Below are 22,410 nucleotides of genomic sequence, written 5' to 3' on the forward strand. Positions count from 1 at the left end.
GAAGTTTACCTCGACTAATTCTTATTGCCTGCAAAAGGAATTACTCTTGACAACGTAAGAGTGAAAGAAAGGTTACAAAACCTTCCCACTACATCACGCGATGTATTCACATATGCAGTGAGAGGATTACAAATTCCACCCTCCTTGTTTTTTCTTCTCCCCCAGGTTTGCTTCTAGCCTCTCTCCTCACGATCTGTATGACTTTAAAACTAAATACGACGGTGTTTCGACAAGCACTTACGAAAGGAGTCTGGCGACCCAGCTGTCGAAAAAACGCACGACAAGAAATGCAGCCGCACTTGAATCTGGTCTGTGTGGCTGTAACTGCAATAGAGCAACGGACAAGATTTTAAAAAAATTAATAAATCCGTCGTAATCCAACAATGTCCCACATGAGAGATACTCGGCAGCCAAACGCTACAAGAACGTACCACTTGTGTGCCGTTGCTTTCCCGTCACGATGGGTTGCCATGTAGTTGACGAGGTCGTTTAGAAAATGTTGCATCATGCGATGCTCGCGTTCGGCCCACCTGTGATAGCGCGTGCAATCATTGTGAAGTGAGTCACGTTTTCAATGTTTACGCATTGTTTCAGCGAATGAAACTGTAAACTTACATGGTGACATAATGAGTGTCAATACCCTCCCTGAACTGTTGGAAAGACCCTAGGAGCTTAGGAAGCAAGCGAAGCGAAACTACCACAGACCTGAAAGATAAAAGATGAGAGATACAGGTCAATATTTGATGAAATTGTTGAACAGAAAAAAAAAAAGTTCAATCTTCATAACATTACCTGCTATTAGCCAAGTTATGTAGACAGCCCTCAATGAATTTCATGCGAATCATTTTGTCTAAGGACCAGCAGACAAGACTGCACAGGATCTTCTCCGCCTCAAGTGCCAGTTCTTCACCCAATTCCTCCTACAATGAAACAAAACGTTAATCTCATATTTGCAACTCACTTGCACATTTCCTCGGCTCATCTACGAACCCCCCCACACACATTTTCCTTGACAAATCGTGTAGTCCAATGTGTGTCCGGGCACTCAGGAAGAAAGTTTCAAATCACAAAATACTGCAAACGACACTCACGATTTTGCCGTCTTGCAACAAATCCCAGAGGAGAGTGTTGCCAGGCTGGCATATCTGCTCCACGTCTAAAGCAGGCGGTGTATCTCGACGCTGAGGGACGGTACTGGGAGACGAAACCCTGGCATGACCGTCTGCACCGCTGTGCCTTGCACTCTGAACGTCATTTCTGTGCTCGGACACGTTGCTCGTTTTGCTTTCCACATTGGCGGCGTCATCGGGCTTCCTGCGGTGTATCACAACACCTGCTTTCACCCTAGTATAGCGACCGCCGCTTTAACCCATTCCGCAGTGCTCCCCATTAACCCATTTGCTCCCTAAGCCGGCAATCCGCTGGTCTCCAGAAAAGCGTTGGTTTTAAAACGCACGCCAATAGATCGCGACACTGTGAATGCTCCCCTCGTTTGGTTAGTCCTTTTAACGACAGATGCCAGTGGTAATCCAGTATTGTGGCGACAATTAGTGCGGGAGCACGTTTTTTGTATGAGAACATGTGATTGCGGAGACACAGGAGTCCCAGCAGTGGTGAAACACTGCGGCGATTATTCGAGAGCGAGAATTATGTATGAGTGTTTGTGATCACCCAGAATTTACAAGGGATGATGAATTTGAGGACAGAATCAGTGAGGCGTCCGATCCTGACATTTCAGCAGTGTCTGCACCACAGACTTCTAACGCATCAAGGCAGGCTGGTTCTTCTGCCTGTGTGCTTTAAGTTATATTACACCAGGAAGGTTGTCTAAGTGCATCACATTAGCCTAAGTTTGGGGAGCAAAAGAAAGCAAAAATGATTCCTTTGCGTGTTTTGTAGCGGATGTTATGCTTTTTATTCTGTTGTACCTGCGCTGGAGGTTCGTTAGGTAATCAAGTGCTGAATATTACGTGCGATGGGGTGACCGATCGGCGGAATGAAAGACGCGGTTACCTTGACACCAGCACAAAAGGAATGAGATTCGTCAATGCCGGCATTGGTAGGTGAATTTACACTTCACCAAGTTCGTTTTTCTTTCTTTTTTTGGGGGGGGGGGGGGGGGGTTAGCATACGTGACAATGATGCAAATCGGTGGGTAACGACGGGTCTTACCCTAAAACACAGGGCTCTAAGTATATGCCATAGAAATACCAATCGACCATTACCTGGTCAATGTCAGAACAAAGGAAGAAGGCTGACTAACCCTGACGTATTCCGGGGCAAACTTGCCGATGACCCGTTGCCCATCTTGTTGTCACTGTCAACAGAAGCTCTAGCCTTGTTGCTTTCCGTTTTGGGGTCATCCTCAAGTGCTTTACCGTTGGTCCTGCTATAAATGTATGCGTTATACAAAAAACAATATGTTCTTTAACATAATCAAAGGCATACCCTTGCAAGGCAGCCATGGCATGCCCTGTGGTAAGGGCAGGCTCTGTAAGCACCCTCTCCAGAATAGGAGGTGGAGGGGGAGGGTGCACAGTGGCCTGCTCTGGGGTGGTGTGCCTCGCTTCTTCTTCGCTGCTCAGTTCTTCCTCACTCTCTTCCTCCTCTTCTTCCTCTCCTCCACTCATACCACTTTCTTCCTCCTCTTCATCATCATCCTAAACAGAGACATGTTTCACGCAATTACAGTAAATGCATGAAAAGTAAAATTGCCCAAACAACAACTATTATTTTGATGACAGTGCCTGGGGGTATCACAAAATTGTACAAAGGATGATAGCAAACCTCATAAAATCTAGCAAACATGCGACCAAACTGCTCCTTAATAGTCTTTGGCAGACCTCTGCCAAGAAAAACACGGGCCATGGCATGTAAAAGGTGGAAGAGGCACAGAGTTCAGGCACAAAGACCATATACACCTATAAACCGTGGGGTTTGTGGGGGGAGATACTGGACAAAACGTGTGGTACTCAATCACGGAACGTAATTTACAACATACATCTATTTTGGTGCTCTCCAGACACTGTTTTAGCTTGTTTTCACTTTTTTTGTATTCACTCAGTTTGTGTTACCCCGGACAACTACTGTCCTTTTTGTCAACAGAAAAGTATGAGTGCTGACCCTAACCTTGAACATAACTGAGTAAAGAGATAAACCAAGTTAGCAATCAGCTGAGCTAATGTCAATCTTTTTTACTGGCATCATCGCATGACATGAAGTCAATGTGGATGATGGTTCCCCTACAACCACTGTGAGTGCATGCGTGGCATCGTGCAGCAGGCTCATTAAAATGTACGGCGACAAGTTTAGACGTGCCAAAGTTTGCCATAATCACTGTTGAGAGTGAAAAAGAAGTGGACGTACCCTTGCAGGAGGATGCTGATGAGGCGTCCACGGATGTAAACTCCGCCTTCCTGGGACTCCCCTCATACGTGCAGGAGAGCTTCCTGGGCTTTCGGACGAAGATTCCCCAACCGGAGGCCTCTCGGCCGCTCCTGCTACTGTTTGTAACTGCAATCACGTGAGAGTTGTGTTTAATGCCCTTGTCTGCTATCGTATGTGCTGTTACAGGCTGTATGCTCACCTGTCCCCTGGGAGTGCGAAAGAGGCCCTCATCATCATCTTCATCCTCTTCTTCGTCATCATCTTCGCTGCCATCTACAGTGACGCCTTTCAGGCCTCTGGTGCCAAATGGCTTTTTACCCACTGAACGAGAATCGGATAAGAAAAAGTGTTTATCTTTACATAGATTCTGCTTTATTTTTCATTTTTGTGAATTACGTACTACAGGGTCTTTTTTTTTTTTAATACATCCTGTTTTCATTTCTGTCATCTTTAGGCCGGTGGACGTTCTTGGCCATCTATTGCTCAACCGTCGAATGAAAAATTACCTAAAAATCGTTAATTAGCTTTTTAATTGAAATAGCTACAACGTCGTCCCAATGAGAACATCTAGTCCCTTCGATCACCTGATACCGTTATCGTTTTCAGAACAAAAATCTGTTTGATAGATAGCCCGCAAAAAATTTGTTAAAGACCATTTTTTTCTTAATTTTGTTCATTGCGCATCTTCAGAGATTGCGTCTTTCCTTTGCCCCCAATGTGAGAGGGTGAAGGAGCACAGTGCCGCCTCATGCTTGGAAGATGAGCTCGAACTTGCGGAAACGAACTGCCCTTATCTTGGGTTGCATTTCTTGTTTTCTTTTAATCATTTTCCAGGACGCAAGAGGCGATGGCGTGCTCTTTCACCCTCTCACATTAGGGGTGAAGGAAAGACGCGTCTCCGAAGATGCGCAATGAACAAAATAAAGAAAAAAATTTTGTTCTTTCACAAATCTTTTGCGGGCGACCTATCAAACAGATTTTTGTTCTGAAAACGGTAATGGTATCAGGTGACCGAAGGGACCAGATGTTCTCATTGGGGCGACCTTGTCGCTCTTATAATTAAAAAGTTAATTAACGATTTCGAGGTAATTAGTCATTCGATGGTTAAGCAACAGATGGCCAAGAATGTCCGCCGGCCCAGATACGACAGAAGTGAAAACAGGATGCCTATAGCCCTTATAGTTTTTTTGTGAAAAATCTGTACAAAAAAAAAATATGACACCCTGTATAAAGCCCTTAATGTTTGCAGGCTACTAATTTTCGCGAATGTCACAAATTTTTTTCAATTTGCAAACTTTAAGGGCATGCAAAAATTCTACTCTATTTTCACAGTTGGTCCTACAGGTTAGTAATTTGAAATACTCTCAAGCACAAGCAAGTGAAATGTCACTTTTATGAAATGTGGTTGCGGTAATGTTGGTTTTATCACGAAGTAAGTTGATCAAGCCGCAAATTTCAGCACCCAGAATTTGCAAAATTTTGTGGCTGCAAATCGTATGTGCCCAGTGGCTGATTTGCGAAGAACTGAGGTCGCTAAACCAAAGGGATTTACAGTATCCGTCGCAAGAAAGAAAAAGCACACAGTTGAAAGGATAGGTTTAACAAGATGAACACAACGTGAGACTTATAAGTTGTAGAGACACACTAATGTGATGCGAATAATGATCCGCAGACAATGTCAAGCCAGGATAGGTTCAGATATTGAGCAATGTACATTAGATATCTTGGCACAGCGAGAGGACGGACAACCAGATGATCACGAGATGACACAGGTAAGGTCTCAAATATAAGTACAGATTAGCAAAATAAATGACAGGATCTACAACAGATGGTACCTCTGCGCAATTCAGGTGGTACATGCAGCTGACCTCGCACGATTAGCGTGAAAGGGCTGCCTCGGTCTTCGGGATCGAGAGACGACGGCATGCGTCCTCCAGCGCTTGCCCAAAGATATTTGATTAACGATGATGCCAACAGCAGAGTCTGCAATCAAAATCACTTCAGTTATTAGTAGGGGAGTGCAAATACCAATATTGTAAGTGTATTAGTATTTGCGATGTATTAATTTTCGCGAATCAACAGGAATGTCGTTTTCAGACGTATCAGCGTGCACTTAATTTCGCGTTTTGAGGACAGTCTCTCTTTCCTGGGGACAGCACAAAGGCCGCCTTCCCTGTCGTGACCTGCTTCTCAGAATGGGGCTCCGCACTCTGTCACACTGTCACACACTCCATACGTCACACACCTGTCTGTCACACACTCCAGAAGCAGATATCTGTCACACACTCCACACGTCAAGAGGACAAGGGGATTAGCAAATTCCTGGGTGGTCATTGTATACCCCAAGGCCACCACCAGCAGTCAGTTGTCCCAGAGCAAGTTCGTGGTACTTCACTTCTTGGTATGGGGAGAGAGTGGTGAGCCAATTTTAATGGGGTAGGATACAAGCAGTGCATAGGTCGTCATCCAAGGTAGCCTTTTCAGTTTTCATGTTCATCGATCTTTGAATTGAATTGAACTATGAGAAAAATGTAGCGTGTGTTTGGGACGCTAGCAGCTGTGAAGACTATTTTGTAGTGTGATGATTTGCATCGAAGTGAGGTGACAGCAACATTTTGGGAATCGTAAATGTCCTTTTCTCTACGTTATAGGCGTGACATGTACATCAGACTGTGATATAATTCGGGCAAACCCCTAGCGTAAATAGAAAGTATACGCATGGGCAGAAAAACTAAATCAGAACGCAAAGGAGATGTCTTCCTTAGTTATGAAAATTATTTGATATCACACAAAGGGCACATATGTGGCAGTTTTAATTTCCAGTTGAGGGCGGTGTACCATATAAAGGTCCTCTCTGATCTGTCGGTGAAAAGCGCCGACGTATGTTTCAGTGTGGCTCTACCAACTAGTTGGTGAGTAGATCTCAGGTATAATGACGTCTACGACGTGATCACTGCTCTCACTCTGCGTGTCGCATATTTGTAAGCGTCACAAGCTGGAATTTAGTCAGCGAGCATGTTCAGTTTCCCACAGATAGCACCCAATCTATTTTGTATCTAAATGGAACAAGAAAAAAATGCTACATCAATCAGTCTAGGGTTTCTGGTTTTCGGTGTTTATATTTTCTGAGGTATTACGAGATAGGGCGAAGATAAGTGACAAAGAGAAGTTAGAAGTTATCCTGTTATTTCATTATGTTATAGCTAATTAAAACTAGCACTACTGTAATTTGGTTTGGCGTTCATTTTTACCGTGTTTCGAGAGGTCTCAAAAATTATAACCAGCAAAATCCGGAAGCGAGTTGTTCATGTTGATGTAACAGCAAAAATATAATAAATAAAGCGATCACAACAGTTTAGAAGCTCTAAACTAGAAGTTGTGGACCATTGTGCACCATTTTCACGAAACCAGCTCACAACATATCACACAACAGGAAGTTGAGCCATGAAATTACAAACTCAAAAGGTATTGCTGACTAAGTGTTACCCGGAAAAGATACCTGCCTTCTCTTCCTCCATGGATATTTGAAATCCGTGAAACCGGTGAAACCGTGAAAATAAATATTTTCACCGGTAAAATATTATAATATTTATGCTATTTTATATCATACTTTTGCGCTCACATGCCACTAAATCCCAATACCCCACCTGTACACATTACATGACCGCAACATTCCCACCCACCTGTTCGTTGTGTTCCCGTGGAGGAGTAGCACAGAGCCTAGCGTACAGGTGCCGTGCTGGGAGTGGATGGAGGCTGCGTATTAGCGGAGCCAACAGATCCAGCACCTGCCTTCCGCAATGCTTTAGCTGTGTGGCGCTCCACATTGCATCGAGGTGTTGCGGCGTTAGCCGTCCTTCTGATGCGAGAAGGTTCAGCACGAGTTGACTCTGCTTTATCACCTGAAAAATACACGTGCGCTGAAGTCACAGTGCCAATATGCTAAAAAAAAAAACACGTGGCTGGAAAAGAGTGATCCCAAACTCGCAGGTTTTGCGACCACCCTTTTCCAGCCACGTGTTTTTTTGTCATCCCTCTGTTAATGTATATCCTTTACCCTCTCCCTTTCCATGTGTTCACGTGTGTACCATCCGAGTGTATATATATATTTTTAACTCCAATGCTGTTGTTTTTGTACCTGACAAAATGCAGTCCACTGCATCAAAGCTTGTAACCATTAAAGGAAAGCTTCAGTAGTTTATATTTTTGTTGTTACTTTTGCCAAGTGGAACTTGAAACAACCCTCTACATTCTTCAAGTAACTAGGTACAGTCGAGCCCGCTTATAATGATATTGACGGGAACACGAAATCTGATTGTTATATCAGAGTATCGTTAAAAACGAGCTTTCGAGAAACTGCCGCTCGGGTTCGCGTAAACGAAGTAGATCGCCATTAATAGAACGCCGCTGAACATGCGAGTTTCTTGTGTGCGCAGAAGCGTTTTATCTAGCTCTGAATTGACGCAGCTGTGCGTTGAAAGCTTTTGATAACATAACCGCCGATATCGTGCGAGGCGCCGCACCTTTTGAGATCGACGACCTCATTCTCGTCCATTGCTCGTCATCCAATGCTGTAGTCATCACTGTTCTCACGATCGGAACTGAGTGGTCCATCAGGATGCGCCTCCACCACGGGTAATCCATCAACGCGTGTTTGGGAGGCGACACGCAACTGTCTGCCAATACACGTTTTCGAAGCCGCGGTACTTCACAACGCAGTTTTGCACCAGCACGAAACCCGTAGAGCGCATGTAACTTCGGTTCGAGTCACGCGTGTTTCCTCGTCAAAAAGCGTCTCGGAACAGCGGACGCCATCGTAGCAAGCACGCAGCAGAACCAGAAAAAAAGCTTGAAGATGAGAGAACGATGTGGAGAGGGAAGAACATTCTCCACTTTGCGCGAGCCCCCTTCCGCCCTTTCGAAGTCGTGTGCCTTGCAACGCACGCATCTAATCCCCGGCAGCCATGCGCGGATAAACGCACTGCGTTCTCGCTTTAGCGTGCACGGAGGCGAAGGCTCTTGAAAATGCCAATGTACTGTAATTTGTTTTCAGTGAAATGGTGCAATCTTGCTTTCTAATTTTCACACGTTTTACCGTCCGCCGGGAGAATTCCGATCGCTATATGCGAGCAACCACTTTCGCGGCGATCGTTATATCGATGTTTTGTTTACATGTAGTTCAATGGGAGAGCTGACGGGAACCATCAATTCGATCGCAATATCCGAGTTATCGTTCTATCGAAGATCGTAATAAACGGGCTCGATACTGAGAAAGTAACTATCAAACTGTTTAAATTTTGTTTCACATCCTGTTCCCAGCCAGTATATACATGGCTGATTCAACAATCTGTAGTTCTGAAAGAACAGGGAGTTAGAAAGGAATGGAGCAATCACAACCGCTCGGGGGCAATCGTTTAACCAAGTGGGGCAAACGTAGACACAAACTTTGTGCAATAGCTGCTCAGGTGCAACTTACACATGTTCACTTTGCACTAGTGCAGATTTTGGAATTGAAGTTGTTAGACACGAGTTCATGATTTTGAGAATTTGCGAAGTTGATTGTTGCGGTAACTTAACTAGGTAGTATTTGTGCAGAGTAACTGTACCTGTACCTTTGTTACTTTTTTTGGTGTAGTAGCTGCAACTGTTAACTTAGCTACTTCTTAAAGTAACTTTTCACAGGATCGCTTTTAACACTAATACTGCATACATTTTTAGTACAATTTTGTTTAATCCCTGACCTATCTTTTCATTTGCAGTGGCCAACATTTGACAAAGGCTTCAGCAGCTAACCTTACGATGCAGACTGCAACAAAAGTGCTCGTAGACTCTTGAAGATTCTCATTCGTCTCCTGCATCTCCCACAGCCTCACAAGGCCTACTTCTTACCACCAAAGAGTGCGGATACTTGTTGCACCTGCTTGCTATTTTCTAAATCTCGTACTGTAGCTCACCTCAACATGAAGGTTTGGACCAAAAAGGTGCTCCACAACACGGTATTCCACGAGCCAAGAGGCCAGGGCGCGCCCCATTGTCTGTGCACCAGCCAGAGTCTCGCTGTGGCACAGCTCCTGGTACATGCTAATATGACTCTAGAAGGAGAGAGAAAAAAAAAAGAGAGAGAGGAGTGGATCAGACAGGTCTCATAGGTAGAGCCTGAAGTTTTCGGGAAATATTTTTTTCTAAATGTGGGGGGGTAAAAATCGGGTAAATAAACACGTGCACTAAATTCATGCAAATTCGGGTGAAAAAACTTCCAGTAGGCTAAATTTGGGAGGAAATCGGGCTCAGTTACTCAAAGTAACTCTAGTGGTTTGGTACAAACGGTGATGTAACTGCATTTGCTGCCAAACAAGGAAGGTAGTGCATTCCTACAGACATCCGAGTGAGGGCAATTTGCCAGGCAAAAATCGGGTTCCACCCTAAAGAGGCAACCTTCAATTCGGGGTGCAAATTTGGAGAAGAACCGGGTAAAACCCTAAAACTTCAGGATCTACTCATGGGCTACTTTTATGGACGTTTACTAATTCACTTTAAGCAACATCAATGGATAAGGATGCAATACATTCTCAAAACCAGACAATACATATAGGGTAGGCTAATGCAGGAATACATTACTGCAGAACACCATTTTATGACTTTCAAATAACTTTCCTGAAAACGCTTGACAGAGAGAAGGCTAAAGAAAGCCCCCAAAAGAAACAAGCGGTTATTTCCTTTTTGTCTGCCTCATTTTTCTGTTTATAACCATATACATTACTGTACCGTACCCAAGAAAGGTGGATGTGTACATAAATATAGTTGCAGTCGCAGGCATGCTCTCCCGTATGCTACCAGTGCGTTACCACAACCTATGGAAACTGCCTCATTCCATTCTCTTGCATAGATTAAGCACTCTCCCTGCACTCACATTGATTTGGGCAATGCCCGAAAGCCGCATGGTGAGGGTGGGAGAGGTGAAACAGCGAAATGCCAGTTCCAACCCCTCCCGGTCGAGAGACACTTGCACATCGAGAGGATCCTTCACAGCGCCCAGCATCAGCTCAAACAAGCTGCGACTTCCTCCGCCACGAACCTCGCCTTCACATACGCTGCACAAGTACCTGGGAAGGCATCACGGCATTCCTTTAATACAAGATCTCCCTGGGATATGCATTTATGGGCTACTTAAAGGGGCACTAAACAGCTCGCCGAACGTCAACAACAACAACACGACAACAACAACAACTTAATTTTATGATGATGAATGGGGAGCTTCATCGCCACAGGCGATACTGTGACCCATCGCTGGTGGATATCTTGGGAATGAGAAACAATGCTATGCCAAACGAGAAACAATGCTATTCGAAGACCACAATCTGTGTGCTTCTCTCTTTCTTTCTAAGGGAGAACCTACGTCACACGCCTCGTACGTGTGGCAAAGCTGCATTCCAATCATTGGAGATTGGGGAGATTTCAGACTCTTAGCAAAAAAAGATGGGCCCTGTTGAGACAAACTGCAGTGCGCGGGGAAACCCGGTTATGGGAACACTGCGGCTGGAACTGGCTGTCTTAAGCGTTTCAAGTGGAGCGATGTTTAGAATCTATCTCACTTCCCGATATTACAATAAATCAATGTATAAGCATCCCAAATTTTGACTGGTTGAGGGTGTGTGATGTCAAAATGACGTACGACTATTGTCGGCGGCGCATCGCGGGTTGGGGTATGAGCACAAAAGAGTGCTGTGAATATTGTGTTGGTTTAGAGCTGTGACTTTTGTGTTTTCATGTCGATATTTGTGTCAAGTTCTGTCAATATTTTGGAACCTTTTGTGTCAATATTTTTTGGAAAACATTCACCGTCGGCAACATAGCACAATACATTAACAAAAAGTGAACCTTGTATACATGTTTAGTGCTCCTTTAACTCATTTGATGGTAACAAAGGAACTCAGAATTGCGAGGCAGATGACATACTTGATAACAGCCGACCGCAGGGGCACGAGGTGTTGTACGATCGATGCCAGGTTCATCCAGAGCTTTAACTGAACAATTATACGTTCATCAATAAGTGTATCCAATTTCAAAAAAGCACTCGTTACTTCGAGTACAGAAGTCAAAGACATCTATTTGATGAATTTCTTGTCACACATGTACTTCGTAAGAGCAGACAGAATAACAGTTTGGCAAAATAACTGTCGTCACACAGGACAAAAATGCATTAGGGCAAATTTCAAAATGAATACGATTACTAGAGAACACAGGGAAAAACATGCTACAAAAATATACAACAAAGTGCCATAACTTCACAAGATTTAAAGTAGCACAGAAGTCAGTTTTAACACCATTTTCATTAAGATAAGTATTTAAAGAGATTGAAACATTTATATTACTGGAAAACAAGCTTTCGGATGGAGTCCGTCCTTCACCAGGTGTGAAAGCTTGTTTTTCAGTAAAATAAATGTTTCAATCTCTTTAAATACTTATCTTATTCACTTGCGAGTGCTAGACTTCTCCCATTTTTACCATTTTCATTCTATAAAACTGTTAAGTAGGCCACTAAATGCACCACGAGGAGTACTAATTCACCTCATGGAGTTATAACTAACACAGAAATTGAATTTAAAATATGCTGCAAAAAACTACAGCGCGCAACGGCGTCGGAGAGCAGTACCAGCTTGGGACCCAGTGTGATGCTCTATCGCCTCTAGTGATCGGTTCAGAGTATTGTCTGCTAGTCAGCTGTTCAGGGTTCTGAAGAAGCACTGCACACAGGGAAACTCCTGCAGGACAATGAAATCTTCCGTGCCCACGGTCACCCTTGCAATAACTAATCCCCCCTCCCCGAAGGCACAGGTCTACCGACTACAAAAGAAGAATGCCCTCATTTCCTGGGAAAAAAAAAACGGCATGCATCAAAACCTTTTGTGCTGTTCGGCAAACTGATGCACATACTTTCAACGTATGGCATAAGCTGAAAATATTTTGGATGGCCCCCTGTACTCCTTTAATAATTTTAAAGTGCCTTTGTTACGTTTTAGATCCTAACTTCGACGGAAGAGGAATTTTGCAAGTGCAAAAGTGATATTGTCCAGAACTGTTATCGCAAAATTAGTGATTCATAGGATCAAACCTGAAAAAGTGATCTTACATTTGAGACGAGAGACACAAGGGCGTGTGCAAGTCCAATAGGAAGACGATTTGCAGGGACCTTAAAAACCAAACAGAGAGAGAATCAGCATAAAGCACTCTTGCAAGGAAAGCAGAGTGACTCTTCGGGAAAGACATAAAGATTTCCAGGTCTGCGAAGATTACCTGACGAAAGCATGCAGTGAGCAAGCTTAGGCCGCCTTGGGTTCCGCAGAAGAAGGCCACATTGCGTAGCAGATGCACTGGGATGTCCAGGTCCTGAATGGAATATTTTTCTAAAAATTCAACAGGCTCAGCAGTCCAATACTGCTGCGAACACTACAGTCTAATGTTAGCCTTCACTAACGCTGCCAGTATGGAGACCGCAGCCGGCACCCCCTTCAAAGCCACGTGCAGTCCCCCCCCCCCCCCACACACACCATCCCATGTCACAAACCAAACCGACACAATCCGTGCAAAGACTCACATTCATATCGCAGACGCTGCTGAGCGCAGTCACCTCCGACTGAGAAACTTCCTGTTAGCAAACATGACAGATTAACAAATGCCACCACTGCCCAGAACCTGTACCCCTACCATACCAGAAAACCTCCACCCAGACACCCAGAAGTTAAGTACGCCCGCAACCGCTTACCTCTAACTTAGAGTGGACGCTGTGCTTGAAAGCCACGTAGAGTGGAAAATTGAGTAGAAATGCCTTTGACGTAAAATGCAACAGCTTTTCCTGGTCTTCGGGGGACCAAGTTTCCAATTCGAACCCGCCTCCACCTTGAGTAATGGTCGCGGCACTGGACGACGCACCCTCGCTGCTTCCTCCTCCTCCTCCTCCTTTCTGTTCCCCCGAGGCTTTGGACTCTGTTGGGGTCCTGGGACCGCCACTGTCGGCAATGCCCCCACCGAGCTGTGAGGGCAGACGCCGTAAAAGTTCGAGTACGGTCTGTAACAAGCCTTGGATGACAGCGTTGAATTTGTCGAAGCTCTGTGGTTCCTTGTAACAGCAGGTGCATTGCCTATCGGGAGAAACGAACGCACGTGGGTATTAGAAGAAAGCGGTGCCATGAAGTTTCTTGCGCAGCGAGAATTTCAGCGTAGAGAATGTGCATGTCGGGTCTGAGGGTCTGACTAGCTGAGTGAAATGGAAGACTCAACCAATGCTCACAGTTTTTCCCATGCAAACCGAGACAAACCAGTCAAGTCCCTTCTACTGCAAGGACTTGACTGCAAATATTTGAATAACGAGACTTGCAGAAAGTCAGACAGAGTATGGTGTGGAGCACCAAAGTAAGTCCTATGTTGTAAGTAGAGCACTTTTTGCACTTACAACATGTGGCAACAGCGATGTACAACAACAAGATGTGCAACAGCAAATGCTATGGCCTACATAACAAAACAGTCTGATTCAATTGTGCTGTACCTTCGACTGAAAGAACACACAATACAGCAACAAGTACGGCACATATCCACAATGTCGTGCAGCTGTTAAGAAATGTACAAAATGTACATCCAAATACGTAACTTCTACATTAAATGTGACACATGATCGATTCCTACCTGTGCAGAAGTCCATCAAAGGTCTGTTAACACAACATTATTATCTGCTAATCTTAATACAACAATGATTTGTTCTAAGAAAGCAAATAGCTTTTATGTTGAAGCTCTATGCTGTCTGTGCATGTCTCACTGGTATGAATTTACATTATGCTGTTCAAATGATGCTGGCACTGTTAAAATACTCTGGCTGCATCTGTGCTGTGATGTCTGACAGAGACGGACGAAGTATTCCAAAATTATACTTAAAGTACAGTACCAATTACTTGGCACTATCGCTACACTAAGCATGGTAAAAGTACCATACAGCAAATGCACTTGCAGTAAAGTACAAAATACTAGGCAATGTACTTGTCAAGCATGTTAGAAATTTTGCTTGCTCTATTCTACATCACACTGTTTGCTTTTTGAAAAAAGTGAGAAAGTAATTATGTTTCAATATTTTAATAAAATTTTAGTGAGCATTTCTGGCAAGTGCTTTTTATGAAGCTCTGCTAGTTCATTGCTTACTTGCGAATATGAACTGAACCAGACGGCACAATTTGCATTTACATATGCATGTTCGCAGCTGTGCTTGTGCAAAGTATGAAACATATCCCGATTTATCGATCTGCATAGCATGTAGTGTTCTAGTACTTATCTTTGTGTGCAGTATGCAAGAAGGCACGCTTTCAGACAAAAAAAGACACTCGCATCTTAAAATAAAACAAAAATGGACGTGAGGCACAATGTGCACCTTCATGTTTTATGTGGCTTTGCTATTTGCAACAAAACAATTTTTGTGACCATGTGAAAAAGTAAAATGTAAAAATAAAAAATAAAAGCATGTTACGATTTCAGTCTCTTTCACTGCGTTATCATATCATAATTAAAAGCCCATCACACATTGTGAAATACAAATGATTAGTAACTGCCAATGGAGTGATCAACGTAAAAAAAAATAGAGTCTGGTCTTGGGTGGTACGTCATCACATTGTATTTGCAGTGAGTAGTGTGTACAGCTTTGCCATACCAAACAATAAATTGCCCTTTCTAGAAAAAATAAGGGGCTTTATTGGTATTTTCCGATTTTTGTTGCAGTCGCAGTTGATACTTCAGTACTTGACGGGAATGTAGTTAAAGTACAACACAAAATACTCAACTTGAAATGTAATTAAAGTAGTACTTGAGTACTTGACACTTCCCCATCATTGATGTCTGAGAATATGACTGTACTCAGGTGCGATTGGCACAACACACCTTAATACATCAGCTGTCACACTGTTGCTATAAATAGAGATTATGCAACAAGCAATGTGCACACTGTGAAGCAGACTTATCCGAACCCTGAACATTATTTAGAGTTCACTACATACTTTTAAGAAATATAACGCATCAAACATAAATGCTTCATTGCGAAACGGCACAAATAACCTATGCACTTATAATAGGGAACTACTCAAGGAGAGTAGCTTTTACACGTAGCACAAAGATTTTTTAACATGATCTATCCCGTCGTATCACCTACAAAACACTTTGTTATAGCTATTATTACGATGATACATTATTATACCGTTGCTTGGTATATGCATTATACTAGCTACCATTTGGATCACTGTCATAAGTGGAAGCTATTCTCATGCCACATATTACTTTCCTCTTCCTTATCACTTGGCACAAAATTACCGAATTCATTTCCAGTATCAGTCGCAGCCATTCTCGATCCTTCACCATTTAAATCTGCTGCCATCTTTCGCCTTAACGCAGTGCGTGTACGATTTTGTCTCTATTTTTTGTTTCGCATTTACTTTGTATACAATGATATTGTTTGCTGTGTACTGTTCCCAACCACATCTACCTACACTGGCATTAGTCTATGTTGGTATTTAGATATTATTATTCACTTTCTCATTTCTTTTTTTATTTCGAAGTGTGTACCCACGTAGCTCCCCACAGTTCTTATGTTTTTCACGATGTATAAATTGTTACACAAAGTTTGCTGTTGATTCATGCTATGCCCAGCCCATCTGACTGATCAAAACGAAGCAGATTCCCGCCTTGTACTATGAAGAAGCACGAAAGCGAGCTTATTTTCATGCACCAGTGGAATTCTGTCAGAAGTACAAATGAGAACTCAACGAGTGCGAGGCGTATTTGCAGATCTGGCCCACCAATAACTATTTCGTGCATCATCCTATGAGCGACAGTCTATCAGAGTTGCAGAGCGCGATGGAAAGCTCCAGAGCATGGATTCTTTCGAAGAAAGTACGCGCACATGAGAGATACAGTCCCATGTGCGCGAAAATGCTTCATCTCGTAACTCACCTCTGATTCCATGCTTGAACGTAGCTGCACAAAATAAATATGTCTGTCTTCACCAGGGGTGAGCGTAGTCCGTTTGGGTTGTCTCTATCATCTGAAAGTACAGCGATTTTATTACATATCGAGAGTAGCCAAATCGCGATTGTGCATACACAGTACTTTCACAACGTAAACAAAGCGCTAACTTGCTAATAAACAACGTGCTACTAATCAGCATGCGAGCTCTACACAATCAAGACAACCCTGGCGACCAAAAAAATTATTTTTCGAGCCTGAAAAAAGATTGTAAATACACTTTCTTCAACTCTGGCTAGGCTTAGAAAGACAAACACAGATGCCTGACAAGCTTACATCTTTCAAAAAGTTCTAGGAGTGAGCAGCATATGTCACACATTTTGACATCCGTTGCATTGACATCACGTACTACAATCTGTAGAAATTTATTATTTGAAAAAGTGATGAAATAGCTAGCGACAGCTCTAATTCAACTTCAGTTTTTTTTCGTCAGCTGAAGCAGTAGGAACCGCCATTATGTGTACACCATAGCTTTTGCTGTCGAGGGTGCACATTTATCTGGACACGTAGCGAGAGTAAATTTCGTGAAACAATTGTTTTTTCTTGTAATGTAATATTAATACTTACTACTTCCATAAGCACAACCTTATAGTGTTCTAAATAACGTTGTACTTATCTTTGAATAATTTCTGCAGCACATGTTGTAGATGGCGTAGCGATCGCTTTCGGTGATTTCGGCACGATAAACAAAACACGGTCTTGTAGGAGCGATTTTCCGAAAATAATGGCAGGTTACGGTTTTTATCCCATGCCGGACCACAGTGGGGCCCTGGTACCCGTAAAAAGACCCAGGAATGAACTTACTGCACACGCTGATCAAAACAAACGTCTTAAGCTAGCGGTAAGCTTTCGAGTCACACTGTCACTCTGTCGCATGAAATCAACGTATTTGTCTAACCTACCTGTATGAATGTATGTGTAATTTGAAGGAACTAGGACGCACATCAAGCCTTGAAGCCCCGATCATGTTGCTGACAGGGCACCTGGGCGAAATATACTGCGGCAAGTTTCATCCAGACGGCACGTACCTTTCAACGTGCGGGTTTGACCGGCAAATTTGTAAGTAAATTATCACAAGCAAATAAAGTAACAATTGAAAAGCGTTCATATTTCCATCGTGCTACATCCCCAGCTACAAGATTACTCAACAAAGTGTGTGATCGTATCTCACTCACTTTCTCTCTCTTTGTTTTCAGTTTTTTGGAACACCCTTGGCGAATGTGAAAATTTTGCTGTGTTGAGCGGTCACACGGGAGCAATTCTAGACATGCATTTTTCAACTGACGGCGGGTAAGCGGTGTTTTTGGAATTATTGTGTAATCTGTGCATGCTTACACCTTAATTGCTTCCCCACAGTTTGATATTCACGGCTTCCACGGACAAATCGCTTGGCATCTGGGACACTAACGTAGGCGTGCGTATCAAGCGACTTCGGGGTCACAACTCCTACGTCAACTGCTGCCATCCAGCACGACGTGGGCCACAACTCGTGTGCAGTGGTAGTGACGACAGCACGATTAAGGTACTCCTTAAGATTCTTACCGAGCAAAATTAGGCCTGGGTAAGTGCTGTACAGACAGTAGAAGCTTTGGGACCAACATCAATGTTGTGACTGGGGGCTGTGAGAGCTGACTCTTCTGTTTGTCCCATGGGAGAGGTTGCATACAAGCCTTAAAAGTCACAGGATGTAAACATTTAATATTGGTCCCATTGTATAATTTCAACTGGCCTGCCCTTTTGTATACAGGGTGTCCCAGGGTGCTGCGTAAAACATGATGTTCGGCTATTTTTTCCGATTGGATAGCTCCTCAATATCCCTGTCAATCATCGTGAGTTTGAGTAAATTTGGCACGCTGTCCACATTGGTGGTGTAAAAAAGTGACCTTTACTTGGCAAATTTCTGAGTTCAGTTCGAAAAATTTACATAATTAAACTTACGTTACATGACACTCGTATCAGGAGATGGCAAAAACCTAGTAAGAGCAAATGCAGTTGACTGCATGATTCTAGGTGGTGTAGTTTTTTTTTTACTGTAATTCAATGACCCGTTTTCTGGGACACACTGTAGATGCACAACACAGGTAAATGGACAGTCTGCAGACACTGTCCAATATGTCACGCTAACAACTGGTTTACAGCTCTGGGACTCTCGTAAACGGACGCCAGTTCACAGCTTCCAAGAAAACTACCAGATCACGGCGGTCACCTTTAACGACACTGCGGAGCAGATCATGTCCGGAGGCATCGACAACCAGATAAAGGTGGGATACTTTCATTCGGTACCAGGTAGTGTTACATTTGTGACAAAATGTGACTAGATTTGTGTACATATATACGCTATTCCATTCCTGTTTCTGCATTAGGTATGGGACATGCGCAAAAATGCAGTGCTCTACAAAATGGCCGGCCATACCGACACTGTTACTGGGCTGTGCCTCAGTCCGGATGGCTCCTACGTGCTTTCAAACTCCATGGACAACACACGTAAGCGATGTGCTTCTACTTTCTGGAACCCTAGCAAACCATTAACATCCCGGAGACATCCCTACAAGGTCGCGAACGTCCAACGACATCCGTAGGATATCTATGGGACATCGCACAATGACATTTGCGTTTTGGGACAATAGTAACCCCCTTTTAACCTTCATTTTTACAGTAAGAATATGGGATGTACGTCCGTTTGCACCTCAGGAGCGATGTGTCAAGATCTTGCAGGGGCATCAGCACAATTTTGAAAAGGTACAACTTGTTCCAGTCAGCAATGGGCAAAGTATACCCCAAAACTGTACTTGAAGTAAAGTACCAAGTACCTAGCACCTGTTGTACTTCAAGTACAGTACCATACTACAAATGCACTTAAAGTAAAGTACAAAGCCCTCTGCAAAATACTTTCAACACTTCGTAGTGATAAAACGCGATGTAATTGTGTTTCAACTGTTATGTTTAGAAGGCTTTTAGCTAGCATTTTTACAAAGTGCAAGTTAGAAAACAAGGGTAGTTTACAACTGACGTATTAATATGAACCAAAAGAAATGATTTTGTGACCAAGTTTTGCATTTATATTGCCAGTTGGGTACTTGAGTGCTTGAAAGAAACTTACAGTACACAAATTGAAATGTACTTTAAGTAAATTACAAGTACTGAGAAATGTACTTAAAGTAGTATGTGGTACTTCAAATTCTTCCCGTCACAGTTCCAGTGAATTATGATCAGCAGTGTACAACTTTACAATGTTCTTTCTCACTCTGTGTGTGTGTGTGATGCAGAATCTCCTGAGGTGTTCATGGAGCCCTGATGGAAGCCAGGTGGCCGCTGGATCGGCTGACCGCTTTGTTCACGTTTGGGACACAACGTCCCGACGGGTTATCTACAAATTACCCGGGCACAATGGCTCGGTAAATGATGTCCAGTTTCACCCAAAAGAACCCATTAGTAAGTTGTGATTTGTGTAGAATTTAAGAAGCATATTTTAAGGCAGTCACCTTATCCCAAGAAAATAGCATAGGCAGAGAAAATCCACGATGGGGAAAAGCTCGAGCTTGGGCGAATGAACCATGTTGTCTCGTAGTTTGCCCAAGCGCATGCTTTCCGCATCATGGGTGATAGTATCTGACAGTGTCTGTTGCTTCCTGTGTGACAGAATTTTGAGCCCTGTGAAGCTGACTGCCCAATTAAATACATTCTTTTATTACTTTACAGTACTCTCAGTGTCTAGCGACAAGCAAGTGTACCTCGGAGAAATCGAGAAGTGAAGGAACTGTCGCAGAAAATTTCCGCATTCATAACTATGTACATAAAGCATGTGATTTGGATGTATATTAAAACACCATCTTTCAGGGGTCATTGAGTGAGTATTAATAATTTTGTTGCACAAAAGTACTAAGGAACTTTCAACATCCCGTAAACTCTACAAGTGCTCAGAATGTCTTTGGCATGTAGCTGCGTACTGCAGTGTGTTCGTGAGCACCTGCAGTACCTGCTAAACTATCGCTTCCCCTTGCTCTTCGGCACGTACTGCGGATCAAACGAGTCCATGCTACGCAATTTCTCCTTCTTGGCCTCGAGCGAAGTCTCTTCCATGAAACTCCAACTCGATGCGTGGCCACGGTCTTTGATCTGAATGCCTGCAGCGAACATTCTGTCCCTAAGAACATCACACGCTGCAATCATTGGATCGCGCGTCTTCCTCTGAGGTGGACCCTTCGTTGCGACGTTCGGCACTGCGGTCCAACCAGATCCGTCGCCTTCTTTGTCTTCCGGAGGGCGATCTGGATGTACCGGGTAGCCAGATGTGGTTTCTTGAGCTGCGGGGCTGTGTTTGTCCTGTGGACTTTGCTGTTCAGATACCCTTTGTTTCCCTGTTAGGGCTTGAAGGCGAACTTTATTTCGGAAGTCCACGATGTCGTCGAGAACGCCCGCCAAGATGCTGTCGGACACGTAAGGCGATCTTTGTAAGCTCTGTTTGGTCGTGAGCTCCACGCCCAAGTCCTCCATTAGTTTCAGGACGTAGTTCATTGAGATTGCGATTGCGCCGGGGCTTCTCGCTCCGGTGCTGGAACTCGGCTTTAACTGTAAGGTCTGGTTTAAGTAGTTTATGAATCTTACGACTCCAGAAACTGCTTTGGGATAGTTGAAGTCGTCCCCGAGGGACAGTTTCACCTCTTTTCGTAGCTGTGCCAGCCTCTCCAGTATGTCTGGTTCGGACGGCGTCTCGCACAGTAGATGTCCTTCGACGTAAGCCTCCGCATCTGCTACAAAGTCGTGCATCTTCCTCAGAGTGGACCTGGCTTCATCGAGAGTTTTTGGGGTCAGCTCGATGTCTTTCTGGTACGGAGAGCGTAGGCAGAATATTCGGAATTGGTTCACAGAGTGATCCCGTAGGAACTGCCTCATGGGGATAAAATTTCCCAGCGATTTGGACATTTTTTCTACCTTTCCATCCGTCTTGACCTGTACGTGACCCGCATGCAGCCAATAGTTAACCCACTGTGATACGCCATGATAGCTGCAACTTTGTGCCTCTTCATTCTCATGGTGTGGAAACATTAGGTCTTTCCCACCCGTGTGGATATCGACAGAACTGCCGAACACCTGGCTCGCCATGGCAGAACACTCGATGTGCCAGCCTGGCCTCCCCGGACCCCAAGGCGTCAACCACTTTGGCTCCCCGGGCTTTGCCCCTTTCCAAACAGCAAAGTCTCTGGGGTCCCTCTTTGACTCGCTCTGCTGTGCCTGTTCCTCTGAGCACTCTGTGCGGAACATTCCATACTGCGGGTACTTTGCAACGTCGAAGTACATGGAGCAATCGTCCGCGGTGTATGCCATTCCTTTGTCTTTCAACGTAGCGCAGAACTGCGTTATGCTGTCTAGGTTTTCCGTGACCCGCATGTACATTGTCGGTGGCAAAACTCTTAATCTATTCATGTCTGCAAGAAATTCGTTCTCGTATTGTTTCGCGATCGTGTCAGTGGGCAGTCCGGCTTCTCTCGCTCGGTTAATTATCTTGTCGTCGACGTTGGTGATTCCCATGACCATGACGACGTTAATATTGTAGAATTTCTCGAGAATTCTGCGGATGATGTCGAAACGTACGTACGAACAGCCATGACCGACGTGCGCCACATCGTACACAGTGGGGCCACACGCGTACCACTTGATTACGCCATCCGTCTGCACCATAAGCGGGACTTTCTTGCGAACCACGGTGTTGTACACTTTGATGCCTGTGTCATACCCTTGCGGACACCTCCATGCCGAGGAATATCTTGGCGTTGACAAACAGTAAGCGATTAGGCGCTTTGAGGATCGTGAATGGCACGTGAAAGCGGATGTCATTTTACGAGCCACTTTGTTTATGCATATGTATTCAATATTTACAACAGCACATAGAAGGCATAGAAGAGTGAAGAGAAAAGGAGAAACAGACGACGCCGGTAAGTGATAGTGTTGCTAGCGATAGAGAGTTCTCAA

At 44.0% G+C, this 22,410-nt stretch overlaps 3 protein-coding genes across 4 annotated transcripts in view; 1 reads left to right on the plus strand and 2 right to left on the minus strand.

The window, feature by feature from the left end:
- LOC135375216 (ubiquitin carboxyl-terminal hydrolase 34-like) overlaps window positions 1-16,887 on the minus strand; it is a 70,010-nt gene extending 53,123 nt beyond the window's left edge. Inside the window, exons 1-20 of one of the 2 annotated variants that reach the window (XM_064607933.1) lie at window positions 16,717-16,887; window positions 16,369-16,459; window positions 13,151-13,526; window positions 12,983-13,033; window positions 12,682-12,774; window positions 12,518-12,577; window positions 11,344-11,411; window positions 10,298-10,490; window positions 9,342-9,479; window positions 7,071-7,289; window positions 5,223-5,370; window positions 3,587-3,708; window positions 3,367-3,513; window positions 2,449-2,660; window positions 2,264-2,386; window positions 1,092-1,314; window positions 793-920; window positions 616-705; window positions 432-530; window positions 242-324 (exon numbers count right to left, since the gene is read on the minus strand). In XM_064607933.1, coding sequence (XP_064464003.1) covers window positions 242-324; window positions 432-530; window positions 616-705; window positions 793-920; window positions 1,092-1,314; window positions 2,264-2,386; window positions 2,449-2,660; window positions 3,367-3,513; window positions 3,587-3,708; window positions 5,223-5,370; window positions 7,071-7,289; window positions 9,342-9,479; window positions 10,298-10,490; window positions 11,344-11,411; window positions 12,518-12,577; window positions 12,682-12,774; window positions 12,983-13,033; window positions 13,151-13,526; window positions 16,369-16,459; window positions 16,717-16,759 — 2,707 coding nt within the window. In that variant the 5' untranslated portion in view covers window positions 16,760-16,887. Of the gene's footprint in view, window positions 1-241; window positions 325-431; window positions 531-615; window positions 706-792; window positions 921-1,091; window positions 1,315-2,263; window positions 2,390-2,448; window positions 2,661-3,366; window positions 3,514-3,586; window positions 3,709-5,222; window positions 5,371-7,070; window positions 7,290-9,341; window positions 9,480-10,297; window positions 10,491-11,343; window positions 11,412-12,517; window positions 12,578-12,681; window positions 12,775-12,982; window positions 13,034-13,150; window positions 13,527-16,368; window positions 16,460-16,716 lie in introns of both variants that reach the window. The other variant, XM_064607932.1, reaches the window with a different exon arrangement.
- Window positions 16,888-17,084: 197 nt separating this feature from the next.
- On the plus strand, window positions 17,085-20,283 carry LOC135375249 (U5 small nuclear ribonucleoprotein 40 kDa protein-like). The gene is made up of 9 exons (XM_064607983.1): window positions 17,085-17,281; window positions 17,370-17,499; window positions 17,637-17,730; window positions 17,797-17,962; window positions 18,579-18,701; window positions 18,804-18,924; window positions 19,097-19,179; window positions 19,707-19,872; window positions 20,140-20,283. The coding sequence occupies exons 1-9, from the start codon at window positions 17,165-17,167 to the stop codon at window positions 20,190-20,192; spliced, it is 1,053 nt and encodes a 350-aa protein (XP_064464053.1). The 5' UTR covers window positions 17,085-17,164; the 3' UTR covers window positions 20,193-20,283.
- Window positions 20,112-22,376, minus strand: LOC135375248 (probable cysteine--tRNA ligase, mitochondrial). The gene has a single exon (XM_064607982.1). It carries the CDS (start codon window positions 22,273-22,275, stop codon window positions 20,425-20,427), a length of 1,851 nt encoding a protein of 616 aa, XP_064464052.1. The 5' UTR covers window positions 22,276-22,376; the 3' UTR covers window positions 20,112-20,424.
- Window positions 22,377-22,410: the final 34 nt, after the last annotated feature.

Source organism: Ornithodoros turicata, unplaced genomic scaffold (assembly GCF_037126465.1).
Source record: "Ornithodoros turicata isolate Travis unplaced genomic scaffold, ASM3712646v1 ctg00000843.1, whole genome shotgun sequence".
Classification (NCBI taxonomy): Eukaryota; Metazoa; Arthropoda; class Arachnida; order Ixodida; family Argasidae; genus Ornithodoros; species Ornithodoros turicata.

Coding starts and splice junctions, on each gene's coding strand:
- LOC135375249 (XM_064607983.1), top strand. CDS start 17,165: ATGGCAGGTTACGGTTTTTATCCCATGCCGGACCACAGTGGGGCCCTG. Junction 17,731..17,796: donor CATTTTTCAACTGACGGCGG/GTAAGCGGTGTT, acceptor GCTTCCCCACAG/TTTGATATTCACGGCTTCCA. Junction 19,180..19,706: donor ATCAGCACAATTTTGAAAAG/GTACAACTTGTT, acceptor TGTGTGATGCAG/AATCTCCTGAGGTGTTCATG.
- LOC135375248 (XM_064607982.1), bottom strand. CDS start 22,275: ATGACATCCGCTTTCACGTGCCATTCACGATCCTCAAAGCGCCTAATC.